Source organism: Gymnogyps californianus, chromosome 5, assembly GCF_018139145.2.
Source record: "Gymnogyps californianus isolate 813 chromosome 5, ASM1813914v2, whole genome shotgun sequence".
In the NCBI taxonomy this organism is placed as follows: Eukaryota; Metazoa; Chordata; class Aves; order Accipitriformes; family Cathartidae; genus Gymnogyps; species Gymnogyps californianus.
This window is the reverse complement of record NC_059475.1, coordinates 53,146,977-53,168,216: the sequence shown is the minus strand read 5'-3', so window position 1 is coordinate 53,168,216 and position 21,240 is coordinate 53,146,977. Positions and strand designations below refer to the sequence as shown.

The window sequence follows — 21,240 nt, the reverse complement described above, 5'->3', positions numbered from 1 at the left end:
TGTCTAAGAGATGAGTTTTCCTTGTCCCAACTCCAAGGTAATTGATTTTTCTCAGTTGGTGAGAGCACTGTAATCATAGTTCCATTGCTTAAGACAGGATTGCACTCCTGCACAAACCTATGACTGCAGCTCATCTAGAAAAATCCACAGCAACTTTAGTTAGCTTGTGGACTCATAACACCGTGTACAGCCAAGGTCCCCAAGGTTTGTGTAGTTCACTCTGATGCATTCTAACCACAGAATATTTTCTGCACCTGAGCAAACTTCATTAAACCTCCCTCGGCTCTATCTGCACAGTATTAGCACTGCAGTGGGAATTTAATAATGGGTTGTGTGTAACTGCAGTGAAATGGCCTGTCATAGCTCAGCAAACCACAGACATGTGGGTTTGACTTAGCTAGAAAAGGAGACTATGTTAGGATCATTTGCCATTAATAGCAGTTTCTTGAGTTTGCAGTGTTTGGTTGACTGTCTCAGTGAACACAGAAAGGCTGGGCTCTTTTGCTGCATTTTTTAAATTGCTTTACATATTGCACATTACTAAGAGGAGGTAATAACTTACTAGCTACAATTGATTAGCACATCCTTCAGCATTTCTTTGTGGCTTACTCTGGAGAAGTCTAATCCTGCAGAGACACTGGAAAAACTCATCTCACTGGAAAAACAGAATCCGTGCTGTAGAGGATTACATATTGCAGGGACTTGTATTATTATGTTACCAATGCTGGCTGGTAATTATTTTTCTGGGTTCCTTTTGCTACATGCTTTTCATCATAGCTGAGCATTTTTAAAGTTCTCTCAGTCGCAAATACCTACCCACAGTATTTCTCCTAACAAAGCAGCAGATAGAGTGAAAGCCAAAAGGAGTAAAGAGGAATATGATTGTTCAATCCCAGGAACGGATTGCGTCAGAGCCAAAACGGATTTTATTTGCATGTATAAGAAAATCTTTTTAAAACCCCTCTGTCCAAGTGCCTGATGCTTAAAGAAGTGGAGTGAACATGAGTGTTGAATAGCGTACAGGATGGGTAACCTTGCCCCCCATGGTAGAGCTTGTCAGGTTGCACAAATCCTGCTCAAATGGTAGACTCCACGTGGAATCTGGACTACAAGAAAATTTTGCCTAGGGATTTCATTAGGGCTCCAGAAATGCAGAATCACTTGCATTTTTGCAGACAGTCTCTTCTTTCTTACCTTTCACCTAATATCTAGGGGAGCAGCTGTAGTCTGCCTGAGGGGTTCTTATGCTCAAAGGCAGCATGTGGAGCTGGGCCAAGCTGGTAAAGCTGGACCAGTATACTGCTTCCCTCTAAGCAGCACTCTTGAGAAAATAGAGGCCTTGGATAAAAATGAATGGAGTAGCCCTATAATACAGAAATGGCAAAAGAATTCATGTCACAGTTTCTGCAGAGGCAGCCATGGTAATCTCTGCCAAGGGACTGACTGTAGAGCTTGTCTTCTCAGACTCTGGATTCACATGCAGTCTGTCTTAAATCCTTCTTGGAGCTGGATGTGAAACCTTCCTCTGCTTTCAGGTTCTTCCATTTGTTGTATGGACATTGAATTTGAAATGTCCTGGAGCTGAATGGAGGAAGAAAACAAGTAAATAAGGTTAATTAAACTCCACTGCTGTTACTGGGGATGAATAGCAAAAAGCAGCTTTTGTCTGGGAGACAGGTACTTTTCTGTGTGGCCCTTCAATGGACTGGAATTTGGGACAGGCTGTAATTTGACCCTGGGATGAAGGGAGTACTAGCCTGAAAGAAAAACAAGTTGGCAGGAGTCAGTGTATTTGGTGCTGTCTGCTGCTTTTGTTTTTGTTTTGAAGTTTTTGTGACTGCAGAGTAACTGTGCTCTGCATTCATCTCCGCTGGGATGAGAGTCGCAGATAGATGATGCTTGCTCTCTCTAGCTTTTCCAAGCAACACTGCCTCTTCCACCTAGTTGCTGTTTTAAAATTGCTTAGAAGGATGTTTCTCCATGACTGGCACAGGTGTATCTGCCCAGGGATATTTCGGGGCAATATCCTTTTATCACAGTCACAGAAAAATGTGCTGATGACTTTTGACATTCACTACACCCGTTTCCTCAGTGGCTTCTGCTGGTGCGTGTGTATGGGCACAGATCCTGACAGAGGCCACCAGAGGAAAAAAAATCTTCTGAGAACAGCTTGCTGTTTTGTGAAGTGGTCTCAAGCCACCTCGTTCTTTGCAGTGTTTTCCGAATGCAGGCGGTGTAGCAGCTCAAGGAGGCTGAGCCTGCCTAATCAATGCCTGTGCCAAGTATTAGGGGAGTTGTTCCACACCTCTGTTATTTTAGCATTCCAGAGATTAAAATTAAAGACATAGTTGATGGCATCTGCCCTCTGTCTCTGCCTGTCTCCCTGCCCTGAATGATTTATGCACAAGTTGTGTAACCCAAGTAACAGTGGAGGCCTGGATGTGAACACCGGTGTTGCTCTTGGGTTTCTCACTAGTGAACAAGTAGAGCCACTCAAGCAGGTAGGTCAGCCTCTGCTTAAAGGTGTTTTGCTGTCAACTCACTGATACTAGCCTCATCATCTGTCTGGAATATGCAGGAGATTATTACCTATGCAGGATGCTATTACTTATGCATATAACCTAATGCATTAGGTTGTTACCTAATAAACTGTTGCTCATTCCACTGCTTTCTTGTTGCTTTTTGTCTGCTGCTTTCTGCTTTTTAGTCAGGTTTTTGAAACCTGCTGCTGACAATTATTTGTGAATGGGATTCCAGTTTAATGGTGCAGTTTCCACTCACCCTGGACACTCGCGTGCTTTTTACCAAATGGTCAGAATCTGGAAATGAAATAAGGTTCTGGCAACTGCATTCCAGTTTGCTTAAAAAAAATGCATTTTTTTTTTTTTCTTCTAAAAGCCTCCCTGGTGACTTATAGACTAAGCTGAATTTCCATGCATAGTGTGGAATTCTTCAGCCTTGGTAGATGCTTAACCACACAAATGTGTATGAAACTAAGCAGGCAGGAAAAAAAAATCCTTTCTGGTCTTTGTGGTGTTACCTATTAAATATCTTAAAATAGAGGAAGAAAAATGTTTAAATGAAAGCTGAGAGTATGCTACTCCTCTTTTTGCAGATACAACAGTTTAATGAAACACAAGGCAGAACTGGAAGAGTTGGAAATAGTTTTAAAAACTGAAAGAGAGGTTCTGCAACAAGAGAGGAGATCAAATGCAATAACCACTGGGGAAAATCAGAAGCTGAGGGAGGAACTGGACAGGTATGGTTCCCTTGCTAAATTCTTATATATAGCATTAAAAAGTCAATTATGCAAAACACACAGTTGTTTTGCTGTGTTAACTGTAGCTCCAGAATATCTTCATTAAAGTGTCTGTTAATTTTTCTCAATTTCTGTCTTGTTAATATGATCATTTTGTTTAACTCATTTAAGATTATCAGCTTCCTGGACACTCAACAACTAGTGTTATTCAGTGCTTCAAACATGGTCTGATCCTGGGACTTTTGCTCATTCAAAATAAGCCTCCACGTGTGGTTCTGAAATGAGTTGTTTCCAAGCACTTGTCTTTAAGTAGAATTACAAATATCCAAACCCCCCCAATAATATCTAGAGTTGTGTGAAATGGTTCCTACCCAGTTTTTTTCCCTTAAGAACTGTATTATGTATTTTACACAATATGATTTTATTCTAGGAGTTACCATTGCTGTTTATTTTCTGCTGCCCAGAGAAAGCTGCCATTCTGTTAATACTCGAAAGAGACTTGATTCTTGTTACTAAAAGTGGGCTTAGTGATTCATACGATCACTGGGTAACTGTTAACTCACGTCAAAAGCCCTTTTGTGAGCTAGCATCCGAACTTTATATAATGCAGCAGTAAAACGTACCCTCCCCCCCAACCTGTATCCCTACTGGGGCGCTCTCTGTTATAACCAGTTCAGTGCCACTGTTCATACTACAAAGGTGTTTTGAGAAATAGTTTGGTACAAATAAGGGGCCACGGTCATATCAAGTTAAAGCAATGTCAGACTGAATCATATTTAAAAATCACATGTTAAGTTCAGTCACGAAAGTTTCATATGCTGTCCCAATTGTAATGTACTTTAGAACACTGCAGAGCTCAGCTCTGCTAAGGAGATTTCCTCAAGTTTGCTGTTTTCAACTCAGTTTCTCTAGGGACAAAGGAAGATGTTGCAAAATGTTGATTGCAGTGTGAGCAGAGAGCCAGGCTTAGCTGATCTGTCAGCAGATACAGAACTTAATCTTTTTCATTTATCTATTTATTTAATTTTATGCCTTCATGATTTGTAGACATTTTTAGATATACCGAAAGCTATAAAAGAATGCCACAGTGTCATCTTACAACATTACAGCGTTTCACAGTTCAGGACACTAATGCTTATATTTCGTGCATCAGGAAAAAAATTCTGTGAGTGTTCTTTATTTGTGCCAAATAGAGGTGCCATTATATCCAAATGCTCGTAAATACATTGTGCCTCAGAAATCTGTGGTGTGTTTCTTACATGTTGAGGAAATAGCAGTTTTATGTTTCATCTATTTTCCTTTCAGTTCTTTTGTAGATTTGAAATATTTTATAATGCTATTACTACTTTCTTAATAGAATTTTATTATATGCTTAGAATAAAAATGTCTTTAGGAGTTGGTCTTTGGAACTTAATGTTTGATTTGGTGACAGCTGCACACTGATGGTGTGGTCTTTCAATGTGAGGTAATTTCTATGAAGTGTCCGTCATAAGCCTGCTGCCTTCTTCGTGTTTAGGGTGAATTTCTTGCACGACCAACTAAAGGCAGAATATGAAGGGCTGCATTCACACACTAAAGAGCTGAAAACTTCCTTGAACAACTCTCAGCTGGAGCTGAATCGTTGGCAGGCTCGCTACGATGAGCTGAAAGAACAGCACCAGTCCATGGATATCTCCCTGACCAAGCTGGATAACCACTGTGAGGTAGGTGTACTGCTGGATTCCTGTTAGAGAGCTAACATTCATTGTGTGAAGTTTTTGGCACACTGTATATAAAAGGTCAAGCTATGTGGCCGTAACAACACCCCCATATGCTGTGAAGTTTATCGATTCGTATCCTAGGTTGCTATGCTATTGTGTTAGCTTGATTATGGTGCGCTTCCAGGGAGGCCAGATGCAGAGGAGAGATTAATCTATCTTGTTTACTAGCTGCTGTCCCGTCTAAAGGGAAATCTGGAAGAAGAAAACCATCATCTCCTGAGTCAGATTCAGATGCTGAGCCAGCAGAATCAGATGTTACTGGAGCAGAACATGGAGAACAAGGAGCAGTATCATGAAGAACAGAAACAGTACATGTAAGAAACTAGAGATTTGAACTGTGAAACCTAACAAAGTCATCTAGACAAACATAGAATACAAATCATCTATCAGGAGTAGAAGGACAGGCAGGGGAATGATAGGTCTGCTTGATATCTGGCTAGAAAAGAGGGTGTTTAGGAGGAGATATATGTAATGGGGAGAAGCTACAAAATTTCTTCGCATTGCCTTACCACAAAGGGATGTTCAGTAGACACCTGGACAAGCACAGCTCTTTTCAAATAATATAGATGAACCCATGTGGAAAACTGAGTTATAAAAGATGGCATGCTAAACCCAGTGGTACTTCTCAAAGGTTTCTGAAGAGCTTGGGAAACAGCTGAGTTGCAACAAAAATTTAGTCTTATGAGAGTCATTTTATATTTAGATTCCTGAAGAACAGCAGATATTCATACTCCTCTAGTTTTTGTCATTTGCATTATAAGAAATACTTCCTTTGATGTTGTTTGTAAGGATACAGGTGTCAGCATACATAGCTGCATCCCCCATGCACAGTGACATGCTTAAGTGAGATACCATGTTTAAACATATTGTACATTTACAAAGAATCGTGTTCTCACTGCAGTGAATTTCTCTTATAGGTATGAAAGAAGGAAAAAAAAGTGTTCTTAATCCCAAGAATTTTAGTCTAAGCACCTCAGGATGATGTGGGAGTTACTGACCGAGTTTTATTTCAGTCCTGGATTATAGGGTTGAAATGTTAGAAATTGTTTGCTGAAGTTGGCTGAATACAGTTCAAATGTACTCTTAAGCATATTTATCCAGGTGTCTGACAGTTCTGTGATGAAGGTACATTAGACCTATCACTTGAATGAAAAAAGATTTGCTAACATCCACTGTGCAGGTTAATAAAATAAAGAGTAAAAAAATAGTAAGATTATGTGGCACTGCTGAAAGTGCTTTGACACTGCTCGCAGAGACCAAAGTAGTCTTAAAAAGATCAAACATTGTTTATTTCTCTAGTTACAACAGAGTAAGCAGAACAGGAATAAAATACCCAGTTATCACGTAGACAAGAAGTTCAAACTATGTAAGGATCTTAACCCTTGAGTAATTGTCAGTGATCTGTGAATAAGACTGAACAATAAGAAAACGAATTTTCAAAAAACAAAATAAGATTAATCTTAACACCTACAAAACAAACTCTGCCTGAGTTATTAGTGAGTAATCTAGCGCCAATCTACTGTTCTTTCACCTTTCATGCTTATTGCACAAAAATCACCCATCAGCAAGTTTGGTAGGCATTTGCATTTGCCCCCTCTAAACAGACAGTAGGATTCTGAAGGTTATGCGATAGGATGATATTTCAGTCTCTTTCCTCTCTTGGTGGCTTTTTGGTCTTCAATTTTTTTATTATGCTTAATTCGATACAGATGGTTCAGAATGTGCTTTTCTCCCTCACAGTGATAAATTGAATGCCTTAAGGAGACACAAGGAAAAACTTGAAGAGAAAATAATGGATCAGTACAAGTTTTATGATCCTACTCCAAAAAAGTAAGTCCCATATGGGTTCAGTTCTGCTATTGTTGTACCGATCTGTGAGGGTGAGAAAGGACTCTCCATAACTAGTGATAACAGACATTTCATCTGAACTAAGAACTCCACTTCATCTCCACTTCTCTCTTCTCTTCACTCGGCAAGCCATTCCCTGAAGCAGCAGGTTGTGTTAATATAGAGCACAGTACCTCACGTGGGGCCCTCTGTTTTAATACTGGAATCTGAAACAGTATTAATTGGAAAAGAGCCACTTTGCCCTGATGAATATCATCTTGTCCCTAGCAAGGGGGAGGGACCCCCAATATGGTGACTAAGCAGCAGTAGGAGCTTCCAGAGCTGCTCTTTCAAAGGGGATAAGCAGTCCTTTGGAGAGAAAGGACTTTAAACAATTATATTAAGAACAACAAAAAACAGCCAAGCTAATTCCACCACACATAGTTCTGACTGATAGCTTTAGCAATGAGCGGGATGCATCTTTAAAGCCGTTTTCATTTCTTTCCTTCTCAGTCTGTTCCTGTAGTAGAGGTTTTCACACTGTTAAAATGTCTTACGTGGGTCCATATGCGTAGTTTAGATTTCTAGCAGAGGGAACGGTTGTCTTTGTCACATTTCTCATGGTGAAGAAATATTTCTGTAAAATAATGTTGACTTTGGGAGAGAAGTGGATCTCAAGCTCTGTGAAACTCATGCTGCATCTTTCCAACTAATTAATGACAGTAAACAAATAATATAGGATGGCTTCATGGCTTTAGCACAGCTGTAAACTTCTTCGGGGAGTATTTCTTGTAGCATTTTATGAATCCCATTCACAAAACTTTATCAGGAAAAACCACTGGATTGGAGCCAGAGCCTTAGTCAAACTAATCAAGCCAAAGAAGGAGACTACAAGGGAGCGGTTGAAACCAGCAGCAGAAAGCCCTCCATGGCATTCTGAATCCTCAGAGATGGTAAACTCTCCATCTGCCCCCCAAAAACTGAAACATCAACAAGAGACTCAGGATAATAACTCTCAAGGGTCAAACTCTATGGAAGACAGAGAGAACCCTGGAGGTTCTTCAAACAAAGGTAAGAAATGCCCAGCCTAAATTTATGAGCTGAACATTATTTTTTGAAAAGATTTTAAAAAGATTTAAAAAATATTTAATATATAGCATATGTTAATACTCCATCACATTATGTTTTATATCTCTTTTTTTAATAAACTGAAAATTTTAGTAAGCAAAAAACCCCTAAACTAAAAAGCTGAGTAAACTAGAAGGTGGGGGGTTTGTGGTTTGGTTTGGTTTTAGTTTGGTTTATTCCTTTTATCTACTTCTTCTCCTTTCAGCTTTTCAGTATATAGTTTCTTGGTTTACCTGAATGTATTGAATGTTACTGAATAAGTTGGTGGAAATACTTCATTTACTGGGGTTTTGCAACAAAGCAGTTTAAAGTTGGACCATATAATATTATGGTTCATTAGCAACTATTCTTCAAATGGGCAATAGCTGATCTTACAGCCACTGCCAGGAGATGGCGCACATGCAAAAGAAATAACAGAAAATGCTAATTTATTGTAATCTAATTATGTTGGAGGATGATACCGTGTTTTGACTTTGAATCAAACTAAGAATTTCTTAATGTAAAATGATGAAATGATTTTTTTGAATACTCTAAGGCGAACGTAAGGAAGATGGAATGATTGCTTTTTCTGTTTAGTTAGTTCATACAGTAAATCAGGTGTTCCTAATTACAGGAAATTTAAAAGAAAGCTCCTCAAAATAGTCTGTGATCTTTATTAAATTTAATATATATCCCAAACTTTGCTTATTCTATTGAGATCACTTCTGTCAGGTTCTATAAGTAGATAGTTGTCCTCCAGGAATACTTTTCAAGGAGTTTTGAAATTAATCCTTAAATAATAATTCCTGTATTCCCACTGGGGAGTGTGGGAAACAGAAGGGGAGCAGCTGAGGAGGGTAGAACTGTTGTTATAAACTACTGCAAGTGTCTGTCTGGCTGAAGTTTTTGTTTTCATGGGGTTTTATCTTTCCCTTTTCTCCATTCTAATTCTTCGAGGTAGTTGATTCACTTAAAATAAAAATGCATGTGTCAGATCATCCATGTGATTCCAGGAAATGTTAAGTGTTTAACATGCATCCAAAGTTCATCCTGGGAATTTGGGCTTGGTTTTCCACAGAACAAGGCCATCATGGAGTGCCAGAGATAACAGAAAGTCTCTGGGGCTTTGTTCTTTTTGATGTTATATGAAACATGCTTATGTTGAGATGATGAGCTTCAGTATTAAAGCCTAGAAGACATCTAAGAAATTTGAGTATATTATCACCAAGTAACATGCACACCTATTTGGATTTACTTTATTAAGTAAAAACATTTTGGGTGATCTAACAGTAATTTCTTAATGGACTTGCTTGTATTTTATGTATATGCGTTAATCTATGCATTAACCTGAGTCAGATTAATTAAGATTAACTATGCGTTAATCAGTCCTCCAAATATGTGTGTTAGTCTTTGTTTAGCCTTTTTCATTTTTACTGGTTGTGTAGTCTTTAATCTGGTTTAAGACACTTTAAGTTTTATTTACAAGGGTTTTTTTTTACTTTTTTTTCTTCTTCTTTTTGGGATACCTGGGTGATAACAATTTAGCTGCGCGGCGCAAAAAGATTGCCTTTTCGAGAAGCAAAATCAAGGATAAAGAAAAGTCTCCTAAGTCTCCATCGAATCATCAGTCTCTCTCTAATCGGCTCCGGTTCTGGTCTTCTTCTGACATCCCGTCCTCTCCTAATGAACCTCTTTCTTTCCCGGAATTGGGAGATTTCTAACACCTTCTCTTTAGCATTTATCTTTATTTCTGACAAAAATTTTAAACAAAACAAAAAAGTCCCACGTGTCTTAAAAGAACACACACCTTGATAGAAACACGCAGCATGTCTTTACAATACTCTAAATACAAGCACAGATTAGTGAACATGGACTTAAGTTTTCCTGTAGAAGATGAATCACTATTGCACACTGTGGATCATTTCTTCAATGCAGCACATTTTTAGGGGACCTCATGGCATACAGTTTGCGTATGTATATTGGCTGTGGTGCATGTTTTAAGTAAGTGAAGTTGCTATGTGCTTCGATATTTTCTTGCAATCACATACTTGCATCGTGTCCAGTTAAAGTGTTGATCTGATTGCTGTTGCTACGCTTTCTACAATGTCGTAGTCCTGCTAAAATACAAATCTAATATATAAGCAGTCTCAAATCCTGGAGATTTTTCCAATATTCTGTGCCACTAAATGCTAAAAATGGCAGGTTTTTTAACGTCTTTGTCTACTTTTAAATAGTCTAGCTTTGACTATAGAGTGGAAGCTACTGGGAAAATCATTCTCCTCAAAATGTCTTGATGTTTGCATTCAAACATGCTGTTTAGCAAGGTTTTACACTTCCAGCTCTGAAAATTCATCTTGAATTGAGCTAAAGTTTTGGTTTCTGCTGCTTCAGTTTTGACAGATTTTTGTGGAAGAAGAAAATGGATTTGTTCTCTTAAGACTGGGAATAACCTTCATCATGGATCCATTGCCTAGAATTCTTATTGCCTAATAGTCACGACCTGGTGGCTTCTGAAATGAATGTGTGGGTCCAGTCCCCACTCTGTGTTAGAGAAACCTCTGCAGCACGGGCAGTGTGCTACAGGGAGCTCAGCAGAGAGGCCAAAAGATCTCATCTCCGTTCTCACTCTGAGAGTTGGCCCTCTGTGGCACAACCAGGGACACTGGCACAGCAGCCTGTTGCTGCCCGTTTTGGGATTTGTAGAGAATGTTTGTCTCCAGGGCAATTAATAATTCTGGCATCTATGGAAGGTGCTAAGTGCATCTACAAAGTCAATTAGAAATACAGATTTGCATGCCAAGCTTTAGCCAGTAATTGCCCCTACAGGCGTGCCATAAACTTCAATTCTGAGAGAAAGTGCCAGCCCTGTGCTATGGAGCCCACGCAGACTGTGGGAGAAAACATTGTTTCTGAAGTCAGCTTCCAGGAGTCATCTAAGATGACAGTAACTTGGTCCATTTCTCTCGTACAACTTTGCTGCTGCTCTGTGCTTTGAACTAACTGCCTGTCCATTGTCTCTGCAAGTTGTTTATTTTGACCACTACACTCTGCTGTGTTTTCAGCATGTAGTTACTATTAGTTAAGTGAGTACTCCATAGAAATATATAGAAAACTAGAATCTTGCATCTCATGAAGGGTGTTTCACATAGTAAATTCTTTAAATTTTGTTCTATTTTATGTGTGCCTTAAAGCGTTATGTTCACATTACAAGAAATGAATTAACCTACCTCATCACTAGGAAAGATATCTTCAGCTTTCTGAATCTAAATAATATTCTGTCAGGTAGTTTTTGTTGTTCTCATGCTAAGATCCTAGGAATTCCTCTTAAAAATCATTGCACCAGAGCATTGTAAGAACAGTAGAGTTTTAACCTTGTAGAGTCTGAGCTCTTACCCCACAGCAAAGGTCTAAACCTGAAAGCAATTAGCTTAGTGTGCAGATCATGCTAGACAATTTCCAAATCAGCATTATTTCTCTTTGATTAAGAGCGTGACTACTGTCACTCTTTCCTTATTCTATTTTATTACTGATGCAAGTGCTTATAAAATGTACCTGCAAGGAATAATGTTATGGGAATTTCACACCTCACTTATCTTTTCTGCATTCATGTCTTTGCTCCTTTTCTTCCTCCTTTCACAGTAATTGTTGCATGTATAATATCAACCCTCCCACTGGCACTAAGCAGCCCTTGTCACTCCCACACTTTACAGAGAGCACACATGATTGAAAAACTGGTGGCAGAAATTTCCTGTCCAATACTGAACTGTTTATGGAAAAGCTTGCCAAACTAGCGCCTCTGTTGTGCAGTTTCTTTGTGCCTGCTTGTCATGTTTGTATGGGCAGATAAATACAAATCTCCTAATGCTATTTTTCATTGACTCGTATTTATTTACCTCTCTCCCCCTCAGTGCTAATGGACCTAAAGCAAAAGAGGAATTCCCATCACGGAGGCAGCAATGATAATGTTGAAATCTCATCAGACTCTGCAACAAAACACTGCTGTGTGGAACTGGGTCCCAGGACTTACTCAACCTCAGCTATTCATCTGCACGCTTCCACCCCCATCTCCAGGCTCCAGAGCAGACCAAAAGGTGTGCGGTGCATTTGATATACCAGCTGTTAGTACAAGTCAGGCTACTTCGTAGTTCCTGCTTGGGTGAAACATAGCTTCTACTGGCATTCAAGTACAAAAACAGAGCACTAGTATTTTCACTCCTACTTTATCTGCTTAATGGTTTAATTGATCAGATACAGGGCTTCCTCATTCTCGTAATGTAGTCAACTTGACAGATCACATTTGGATGTCAGTTCCCCCTGTGGTTCCCTGCCCAGTGGTTCACAGCGGTGGTTAGAAGATGGCTGCTCTTCCAATGTGGGCTCTATAAAAGCCTCTTGATCGCCTCAGTCTTCTACGCTGCTAGAATGCATTGGAGACTGACCTGAAGGCTTAACCTTCCTGTGTTTAATATTGCCTTGTAAGTTTTGTGTTCTTTTCAGGCTATAATTCAGAAGATAATCTATGTGAACAGTCCCCTGAAGTAGAGTTTGCAAGCACCAGACAGCACGGTAAGCTTGTAGAATATGTGAATGCTCTAAACCTCTACATTAAGACTTGTTTCATTGCATCCACGTGAACTGTCCTGGAGCATTTTAGTTAAATTAACGTGATAGACTGAGATGTAGTAACGCAACACCATTTTGGGAATGTGGGTCTAAGTACTTCTGTTTTTCTGTTGAGAAGCTTTTAATGGACATTTTCGCAAAATAAATTCTCGAAAACAATGCTGACATTGAGACGTGTTGCCTTGCCCCAGCAACAGACCCTTTAATGCATGTCCCACAGATTTGTTGCTGATTTTTCTGGACAATGTTCAATTCCTTCCTTAAGGGAGTGAATCAGCAATACAAAAAATTCGCTGTGGGGGGTGTGGATGCACGGCGGGAACACTGGTGCAGCAGCAGCACTGCCTGCTTAGAGATTTGTGGAAGACTTAATTTGCAGGCTAGTTACCAGCTCCTTCCAAAGAAACAAACTGAGAAAGAGACAGCAACTTATTGTTGAACTTCTTCAGTATTTACATTACTTTGTTTAGATTTGCGGTAGAAGCAAAATGCAGAACATATTTCTTTGTGCAAAAAGTAAGTGAGAAAAGATGAATGCTGAACAACTTGACTTGAAAAATGAAAATGGTTTCTACTCTGTCCAGACTTTGGCATCCTGTGTATATTACATTGTTAAAAGTTTTCGAAGTGAGTTAGTTGCACAGGTCCTATTTTCAGAAGGCAGACTGTAGCTAAGTCTTTTAGAGAATCAGAGGAACTTAAGATCTGTTTGTTCAGTGCTTTTTTTGTGTTTTTCAGTGTCCAGGCCAAACAGTTTAGAGAGCAGTAGGAACGCTTCCAGCAGTAGTTCACCTCTCAATTTGAAAGGTAAAGCTTTTACAGCTGAGTTCTGACAAACAGGAAGTGAAATTCCATGAAACTGTGTGCAAAATACCATTTTCCTTCCAATTAAATTTGAAGACTGTTGTTTTGAAATTGTAATGATTGTGCAATGTGGACATGGCTGTCTTGGGAATCAAAACTGCTGGCAAGAAGTATTTTTCTAAGATTGATTCTGGCAAGGGGTGGCTTTTAAGGCAGGCAGTCTAGTTTTGCTTCAGTCTGACTGGCATCATATCGTGGGAAGTATCAGGCCACTCTTAGACTCCTTTTACAACAACAGGTCTCTGCTGTTCTTACTCTGTACACAGCTTGTGTATGGAATCAGTGTGCTCTGGAGATTTGCTTTTGCTGAAATTGTGCATCCTTGAAGGATGCCAGGCACTGTGGAAAAATCCACTTTCTGCTTTCCCACTGCCAGGTTCTGGCTCTAAGATCACACGCAGCCAAGACGGGGAGATCTTCTAGTGGCAGAGAGGTGGTAAAGAGACCCCCTTACCGTCTGTGTTATTGCTATTCTTTGGACAAGTAGTTGTGCTTGTTTAACACAGGGGCTCAAAGTATGTACTTAGATGTTTACTAGTCCTGATTTTTCAAAGTTCTGACTGCCTTGTGTTCTGTGGGAGAAGAAAGCAAGGTCAAAAATGCCACCTATTCTGTGTGGAAGTGGCCCTGGATGATAAAGTTCCTACCTCAGTGGGAAATCTACTGAAATGAGGGAAGAAGTGTCTTTAATGATATTTATGCTTCTCCTCAGGTTCCTTAGATCATATCCATGGTAGAACTGAGAGTCTCAGCAGTGAAGATATGGTGCCAAGCAGAGAGGCACCAGCCTTGCTCCGAGACACCTATCCCTTTCACTCCGCTTCTGCCGTCTTAAGCCCTAGCAGCAGGCATGAGTCCTCCTCCCAGAGGAACGGTTTGATCTCTTATGATATAACTCAGAAGAGTACTCCATCCCAGTCTTACGCAGGCAGGCAACGGTCTGCCTCACCTGGCAGTGAGATGGTAACTTTGGAAGAGTTCTTGGAAGAGAGCAACAGGCTGTCCCCACCAAGTGTAAGTAGAGCTAGATAGTCCGTCTCAGATGTCAAAAAACTGTTCAAAGCTGATTCAGGGGAATGAGGGCATAGGGAAACAAGGAAAGATGAGAAGTTCTTTCTTCATACATGTGGAACTTGCAGACAGCTGTCGAACCTTGCAAAATGAATGAAACAGTTCCAACAACTAAGGCAAGATTAACTTCCACACAGCACTCTGCTAATTTATGTTGGTGTATTGGCTATGGGAAGTCAGGCAGATAATTCACTGCAAGTACTATGTATTGGACTGCTAGGGCTTTTTAATATCAAATACTTGTGGTCAAGGTTTCATATTATATCATCAGTTCTCAGCTCCAGGTATTATTATTTGTGAACTGATAAGTTTTCTGTGTAATTTTCAGCTGCTAAATCTGTAATTAGAAATGAAACCTAACAGTAGTTTTCAATTGAAGTGCAAAATAGCAGTTGTTAAAACTATCTCCTAATCTGAAAATACCGTCAGTGCATTTGAGAGAGAATATTTTTCTGGCCGAAGGAAGTTGTCAATGCTTTCGCCATGCTGCGTGTTTGTGTGCTGACTGGCACTGTTCTGTTGGTTCAATGACTGCAAGAATATGCCGCACGCTGAAGTGCTTTGTCAGAAATGTTTGTTTTCTAGATGGCATTTGTCTTTTACTGCTCAGACATGCTGTACAGTAGCGAGGTGGTGCAGTATTGAGCATGTTAATATCTTAAGAACAATTCACTGATAGTGTAAGTGAACAGATGTTTCTGTTTCATGAATGCCTTGGTAACAGTATTGAAATCAACAGAGCTGTACCATTTTATGGCATCAGTAAATTCTGGTCCTTGAATTTTCAGAGCAATATTTAAACATACCTCCTATTCCCTCATTATCCTAAATGCAATTCTTAGCTTTTAGAGATGTTTAAAATTTGGTTTTCTTTTTTTTGTCTGTAACTACCTGACCATGTCTCCATTTTCATTCTTTCTGTCATCCTTGTTCCTTTTCAGCGTCGGCGCAGTGTAAATGAGAGTGAAATGATTTCATTGCACCAATTTCTGTTAGAAGCCGATGCACTGTATCCCTCTTGCTACTCCTTATGTCCTTCCCTCCGCACGAATCTTCGCAGTCACTCGAATCTGTCCTCAGTCATTCATGTCCCGGCAGCGTGAGGCACAGAACAGGCAGGGGAAATAGGAGATCTACTTCACTGTATATCCCCAGGGTACCCGTTGTTCTTGCTATGAAGGCAACAGCTCCCAACTTACCACAGCTTTTGCTAGCATATTAATACCTACAGAAGCATACTGTAACTCTTAGCTGTTACTTTAAAGGCTGCCAGATCACTTGCATTAATTGCTCATAAAGTATTTCCAGTGCTTGTTCATAAACATGCGTGGTTTTGGAGGACTAGTCATTCCGTAATGTTAATGTGCATAACAGAAGTTTAAAGTGAAGTTAAAAATAACCCTAACGCTTTAACATTTAGTTGAGCATAGAAATCTTCCTGCTGCACTATTACCATTGATGGTGTTCACTTCTAGCAAATGAGTTTTGTGACTGGAAGAAACGTTTGGAATGCTAGTGAAATGAATATATTAAGCTTTAACATACTCCCTAGAGAAGAGTAAAGAAATAAATTCCATGAGCTTGTTTCAGCACGTTTTTTGTGAAGACAGCATGTCCCTTAACTACTCTGAGCATGCCTCGTACTAATAGTCCAATGGCAGCTGATCAAATATCACCATTTGTGGATTGCATGGACCATCCCCATGAAATATTCATTGTATATTTTCTTTTACTGCCAGATTCATTGTCTGACTTGAAATTTGTGAGTTAATTGTGGGCAAGCAATAATTTCTCCATTTTTGTAATGATTTTTTGTACATTTCATTATATTGTACATGCAGCTTTTAACGTGTATAGTGTATTGACTGGGAGAGGTGAGGGGAATCAATGGAGAAGCAATGCAACTTTCTTGTAATGCTAGCACATCTCCCCAAGGTATTTTCTCCTGTTACATCCCTGAAGTTACAGGAGAGTGTTATCCAGATGAACTGTATTCTGGAAGGTGGCAGACCATCATTGATATCTGCTGATACCAATGGCTGCCATTAATATGATATTGATGTTACAGTGACAGTGGCTGATGTGAAAGGAAGCAAAACAGCTGCTGCCCAGGTTGCAAGTGAGATGAAATTTTTTAAATTTAAAACAATTAATCTGGCAAACAAGGTTGTCATGATCTAATTATGATGAGCATGTTACTTCTTGATTTGGATTTATACCCATTGTAAACATTTATATCTTCTGTTCCCCACTTTAAGTATAAAATCTATGGTTGTATTTGGGTTGAAATAAGTGGGAAGGAAGATTATCTGAACACAAAGCTCTGCATGATTCTTTAAACAAAAAGTGTTGTCATTAATGTGGCGTGTGCATATTTTCTCACACCAGGACACCTCCAGTAACAGAGATGACTTGCTCAGCGATTATTTTAGGAAAGCAAATGAGCCATCAGCTACTGGGAACCTGCTGGTTCAGCCATCCAGAAAGGAGGCTGTTAAGACGCCCACTAGTCTTGTTGCTCCAACTGTAAAGATGACCATCGCCAATGAAGAAGGAAGAATGGCTAAGCCTGGAAATTATATGAAGCCAAACCTCAGACAAGTTGAAACTGAGCCTCTGGCAAACTCTCAGGGGTCTCTTAAGCTTCCTCACACACCACAGCACCAGCCTGCCAGTGGGATGCGGCAGATGGCACAGCCTCAGCAGCCTGGAACCGTGAGCAGGAGGAGTACGTCACTGAGCAGGGCATTTAGCTTAGCCTCTGCAGACCTCCTCAGAGCCACCGGCCCAGAGACATACAGGCAGGAGAGCCCTCAGAAGTCAGCAGCAGACCTGCGTGGGGGCAAGGATGCTGTCAGTCAGACCACTAGAGCTTCTGTGCCAACGAGCTCCCAGGCAACCTTAAGAGAGAGGCCACAGTCTGCAAAGGTGGCAGGTTCCTTGCAAGGTGCTGATTCCCGCTGTCGGCAGCTTGACACAAGGCGCCTTTCCCTGGCCCCACCGAAGGATGAGAGGCCACTGTCCTTCCATCAGTTCTCTGCCTCACCCACTGCGTCCACCAGCAATCTGAACGTGCAGCAACAGGAGCGTGTGAACCCTGGGCAACACTACTCACCTGCATCACACGCTCCCTCTAAAATCAAACCCAAACCAGCCCCTCGTACTGGGGAGGTGGCCACAGTCGCCCCTGCCAGAGCCGTTTCCAGCAGCACTGAGGGAAATATTTCCCTAGGGCAAGGCCAGGGTGATGCCCTACTTACCAAGTGCCAGGGTAAGCTGCCAGAAGGCAGCACTGAGGCTATGGAGGAGCCCATGAGAGGAAGCAGCTCCAACAGCACTCCTGGGTCTCCAGACCCCCAGGGGGACCAGCAGACAGTTTGGTATGAGTATGGGTGTGTGTAACCCACGAATGCAGCTAGCAGCATGTGTGTTTGGCATTGCTGACGTCTGGGTGGCATTTGGGTAGACACTGTGCCAGGTCTTAAAAGGCATCACCTGCATGCTGCTCTGAGTGTTCTCCGGGTACTGTTATCTGGTTGGACAAATTATGATTAAGAGAAACGAGGAGCAAAACCCCAGCCCTTCTTTTGATGCTGTTGTGCCTAAAACAAAGTGGAAGCCTGACCTAATCTCACAGCAGGCTTGGCACTTGATTCTCACAGGTTGCTGAGCATTCCCCACTCCAGGAGGTGCTTAGCAGGGTCCTCTGTCATTGCTGCACTGTGCACCCCTTTTACCTGCATTAAAGAAGAGTTTCACAGGTCGTATGTGTGCTGAACCCAGCCCCGACATTGATAAATAACTTAACCGTACTGAAAAGGTCATGTAAAAGCCAAACTTCTCCCCCAAAGACAGACCCAGACACTTGGCTTAAGTAGCTTAAAGAGAAAGCCGAAGAGCAAAAGTGTGTGGCTTTAGCCATGGATCTGTTAAAATCGATTGTTCTTGCCACAGCCACATTTTATAGAGGTAACGTGTAGACTTCAAGGGTCACATCTTAACCTTCCCCACTGGGACTGTGTAAACACAGAGAGGCCAGTGTAATTACCCCACTGCCTTCACTATAGCTGCAGCTCAGTGGATCCTTGACTCTGCAAGCCAAGTGGTGCTGCCTTTTGAAACTTGTATTTGTATTCTTTTATACAAACACTGGAACTAATGCAGCCTTTCAGGGTAGATGCCATTTCAGCTGCAAAGGTGGCATCTCATGTACAAAAGTGTCTTGTAAGTATGTATATAAGAAGCTCAAGTATTGTATAGGAATGCTGTGTAAATTGTATTACTACATCCTTGTGTGCGTGACAGCCTACATCGAAGTGATATGTGGGATTTTGTCTCTTAGAAATCCTTGTTTATGTCTCCAAGAACTTTGCTCAGTATAGAAAGCAAAATAATTTTGTATACATGTGGAAGAAATATACTTTTAAAAATCTATTTATGTGCAAAGAAGTTCCTTGTATGTTTCTGTCCAGAGTGTCATCAGCTGCTTATGTATATATGATCAAATGCGTATCTTTAATTCTATTTCATGTTTGTAAAGCTGTTTTTCTTGCAATAGACTAAATCCTTAAAAAAAATACTTGTTTTGCTGGTTCTGATCTAATCTAGTAAAAGCTAAAACTGATTCAGCTAAGGATGTTTTTGTTATCTAGTGTGTAGTAATCCCATTCTGGAAACTACAAAATTGTTTATAATAAAGATTAAAATAAAACAGATGAATGTTGTACTACTTTTTTTTTCCTTGGGGAAAAAAAACCCCACAATTCATGGTGCTGGATGGAGATCCGTCTCCAATAGCATTGTGTAAGCCTCAGTATTGATTTGCATCTCTATGTGGCAGAGTTGTGTTTGTTTTTATAATGTTGCCACAGAAGGCATATCAGAAATCTTTCCGTTTGATTGTAACCTTCTTACTGAAGACTTCAGGAGGATTGATCACGCAAATTAAGTGACTTCCAGGTCACTGTAGAATCAGACCACTAGATTTTTATGCTTCTCTGACCACTTCAGACAGTGCCAAGCATGCTGTCAATTTTGACCAAGCTTGCATCTTGTAGAATCTGTTTCATGCTTAGCTCTCAGGATGCCTTACAAAAGTGAGAAATTATTCATCTTTGAACATAAGAGAATGGCAAAATGAACTTTCTGCCTTCTCTGCTGTTTTAATTGCAAACCATAGTTTTGCAACAATTTTAAAATTATGTGCTATACAGCAATTTTAGAACATAGTGTTTTTGGTAAACTGAAATTCTTCTTCCAGAAATTCCCTCTCAACATTCATTCTTGGCCATATCACCAAAGGTAAAAGACTGGTGTTTCTCCCTTGTTTCAGCTGCTTTTTGGAAGCATGTGCTCGCTTGCCCTGCAGGCTGGACTGCTGAGGAATTGATTTGTGAGTTGTCAGTTACTGTAGATCTGCTTTTGCTATAAATACCTGCCCAGTCACTTACACCTTAGTTGTCATTTTCTGAGTTATTTACAATTATTTACTTTGTCAGTTCTAGTGAGTTTGAATAAAAATTTACTTAATGCTTACATAGTACCTTTCAAGTATGGGATAATTTTAAATACATTATAAAATGGAACAACTGTTGAAGCACATGATGCTGTGGCGCTTGGGCCCTCCTGAGAACGTTAAAGAAAATTTTGGTATAGGTGCCTGTCCTGCCACGGCAGGTGCAGTTATTTTGCAGTCTGCTCAATTCATTAATTGCTTTCAACTCTTCTTTGATAGACATGGTGGCTCCCAGGTCGGTGTGCTCCCGCCGTGTGCTGGACCATCAGGTAAAGAAATGGCGTGGGTGGGAGAACAAGGCCTGCCTGCAGCTAAGGTGTTGCTACTTTTTGCCTTTGGGGGATTCCCAGAGCAGTCATTGGTAGGATAAATGGGTGTTTCGGTGTGTCAAAGCTAACATGGGTGGGAAGTCAATTGTGTTTAGAGAGACAGACAGTAATTAGCAAATCCTCCTGCCTTTGTGCTGGTGAAGCTGGGCAGGTAGAGCTGCCGTGAGGCACTGGCTTGTGTGAGGTGGCAAGAGCTGCCGGGAGAGGTTTTCCTGTGAGGGAAAAGTGGAGGGGGCAGAGCTGCCAGACCATTTCAGGCTTCTCGATTCCTTCCAAGAAGAAAGGGGGAACTGCGATGAAATGGCGGCTGTTTCGATTTGCACAACTTTGAAGGCTACTGAGACCCACCATGCAGGGCCGTGCGTGGGCAGGCAGCCAGGCCCGGCCATTGGGAGTGCCGGCAGCAAGCTGGCGATCTGCCGGCTGCAGCCGTGCACCAGTACGTGTTGAGCACCAGGGAAAAGGGATCTCTCTCTGTAGGAGCCTTAGGCTTCAGCACACTGGCTTTTCCCAGCTCTGCATGGCAAAGGGCTGTAGGATGCTGATGTTTCCTCACATGGGGGGAAGGCCATACTCTCTGAAGATTGCTCATTATGTGAGCTAAATAGTGCTGTGAATGGTTCTGGACGTAATGCTTCAAGTAACATTCAATAATGGAGTGTCTCAGTTTGTATACGTGGCTCACTAATTCTCTAGATCATGTTTTCTATTAAAGGACAGATTTTTGAAGGGGATCCCATCCCAAGGAGGTCTCTGAGAAAGCCAAGGGGCTGTGCCTTTGGCAACACGCACTCCCTGCAGTGTGCTCAAGCTCTGAAGTCAGTGGAGCTGTTTGACACAAGGAAACAAATTTTGCTTAAAATTGCACACACTGCATGATGATGG

At 40.9% G+C, this 21,240-nt stretch overlaps 1 protein-coding gene across 1 annotated transcript in view; it reads left to right on the top strand.

Moving 5' to 3' along the window:
* The window catches only part of CCDC88C (coiled-coil domain containing 88C), a 101,244-nt gene extending 82,018 nt beyond the window's left edge, over positions 1–19,226 (top strand). The window contains exons 21-30 of the mRNA XM_050898460.1: positions 3,116–3,259; positions 4,776–4,962; positions 5,188–5,333; positions 6,760–6,849; positions 7,676–7,917; positions 11,862–12,044; positions 12,451–12,519; positions 13,315–13,383; positions 14,153–14,454; positions 16,900–19,226. Of these exons, the coding sequence (XP_050754417.1) occupies positions 3,116–3,259; positions 4,776–4,962; positions 5,188–5,333; positions 6,760–6,849; positions 7,676–7,917; positions 11,862–12,044; positions 12,451–12,519; positions 13,315–13,383; positions 14,153–14,454; positions 16,900–17,913 (2,446 nt within the window). The 3' untranslated portion in view covers positions 17,914–19,226. The remainder of the gene's footprint in view (positions 1–3,115; positions 3,260–4,775; positions 4,963–5,187; positions 5,334–6,759; positions 6,850–7,675; positions 7,918–11,861; positions 12,045–12,450; positions 12,520–13,314; positions 13,384–14,152; positions 14,455–16,899) is intronic.
* Positions 19,227–21,240: the final 2,014 nt, after the last annotated feature.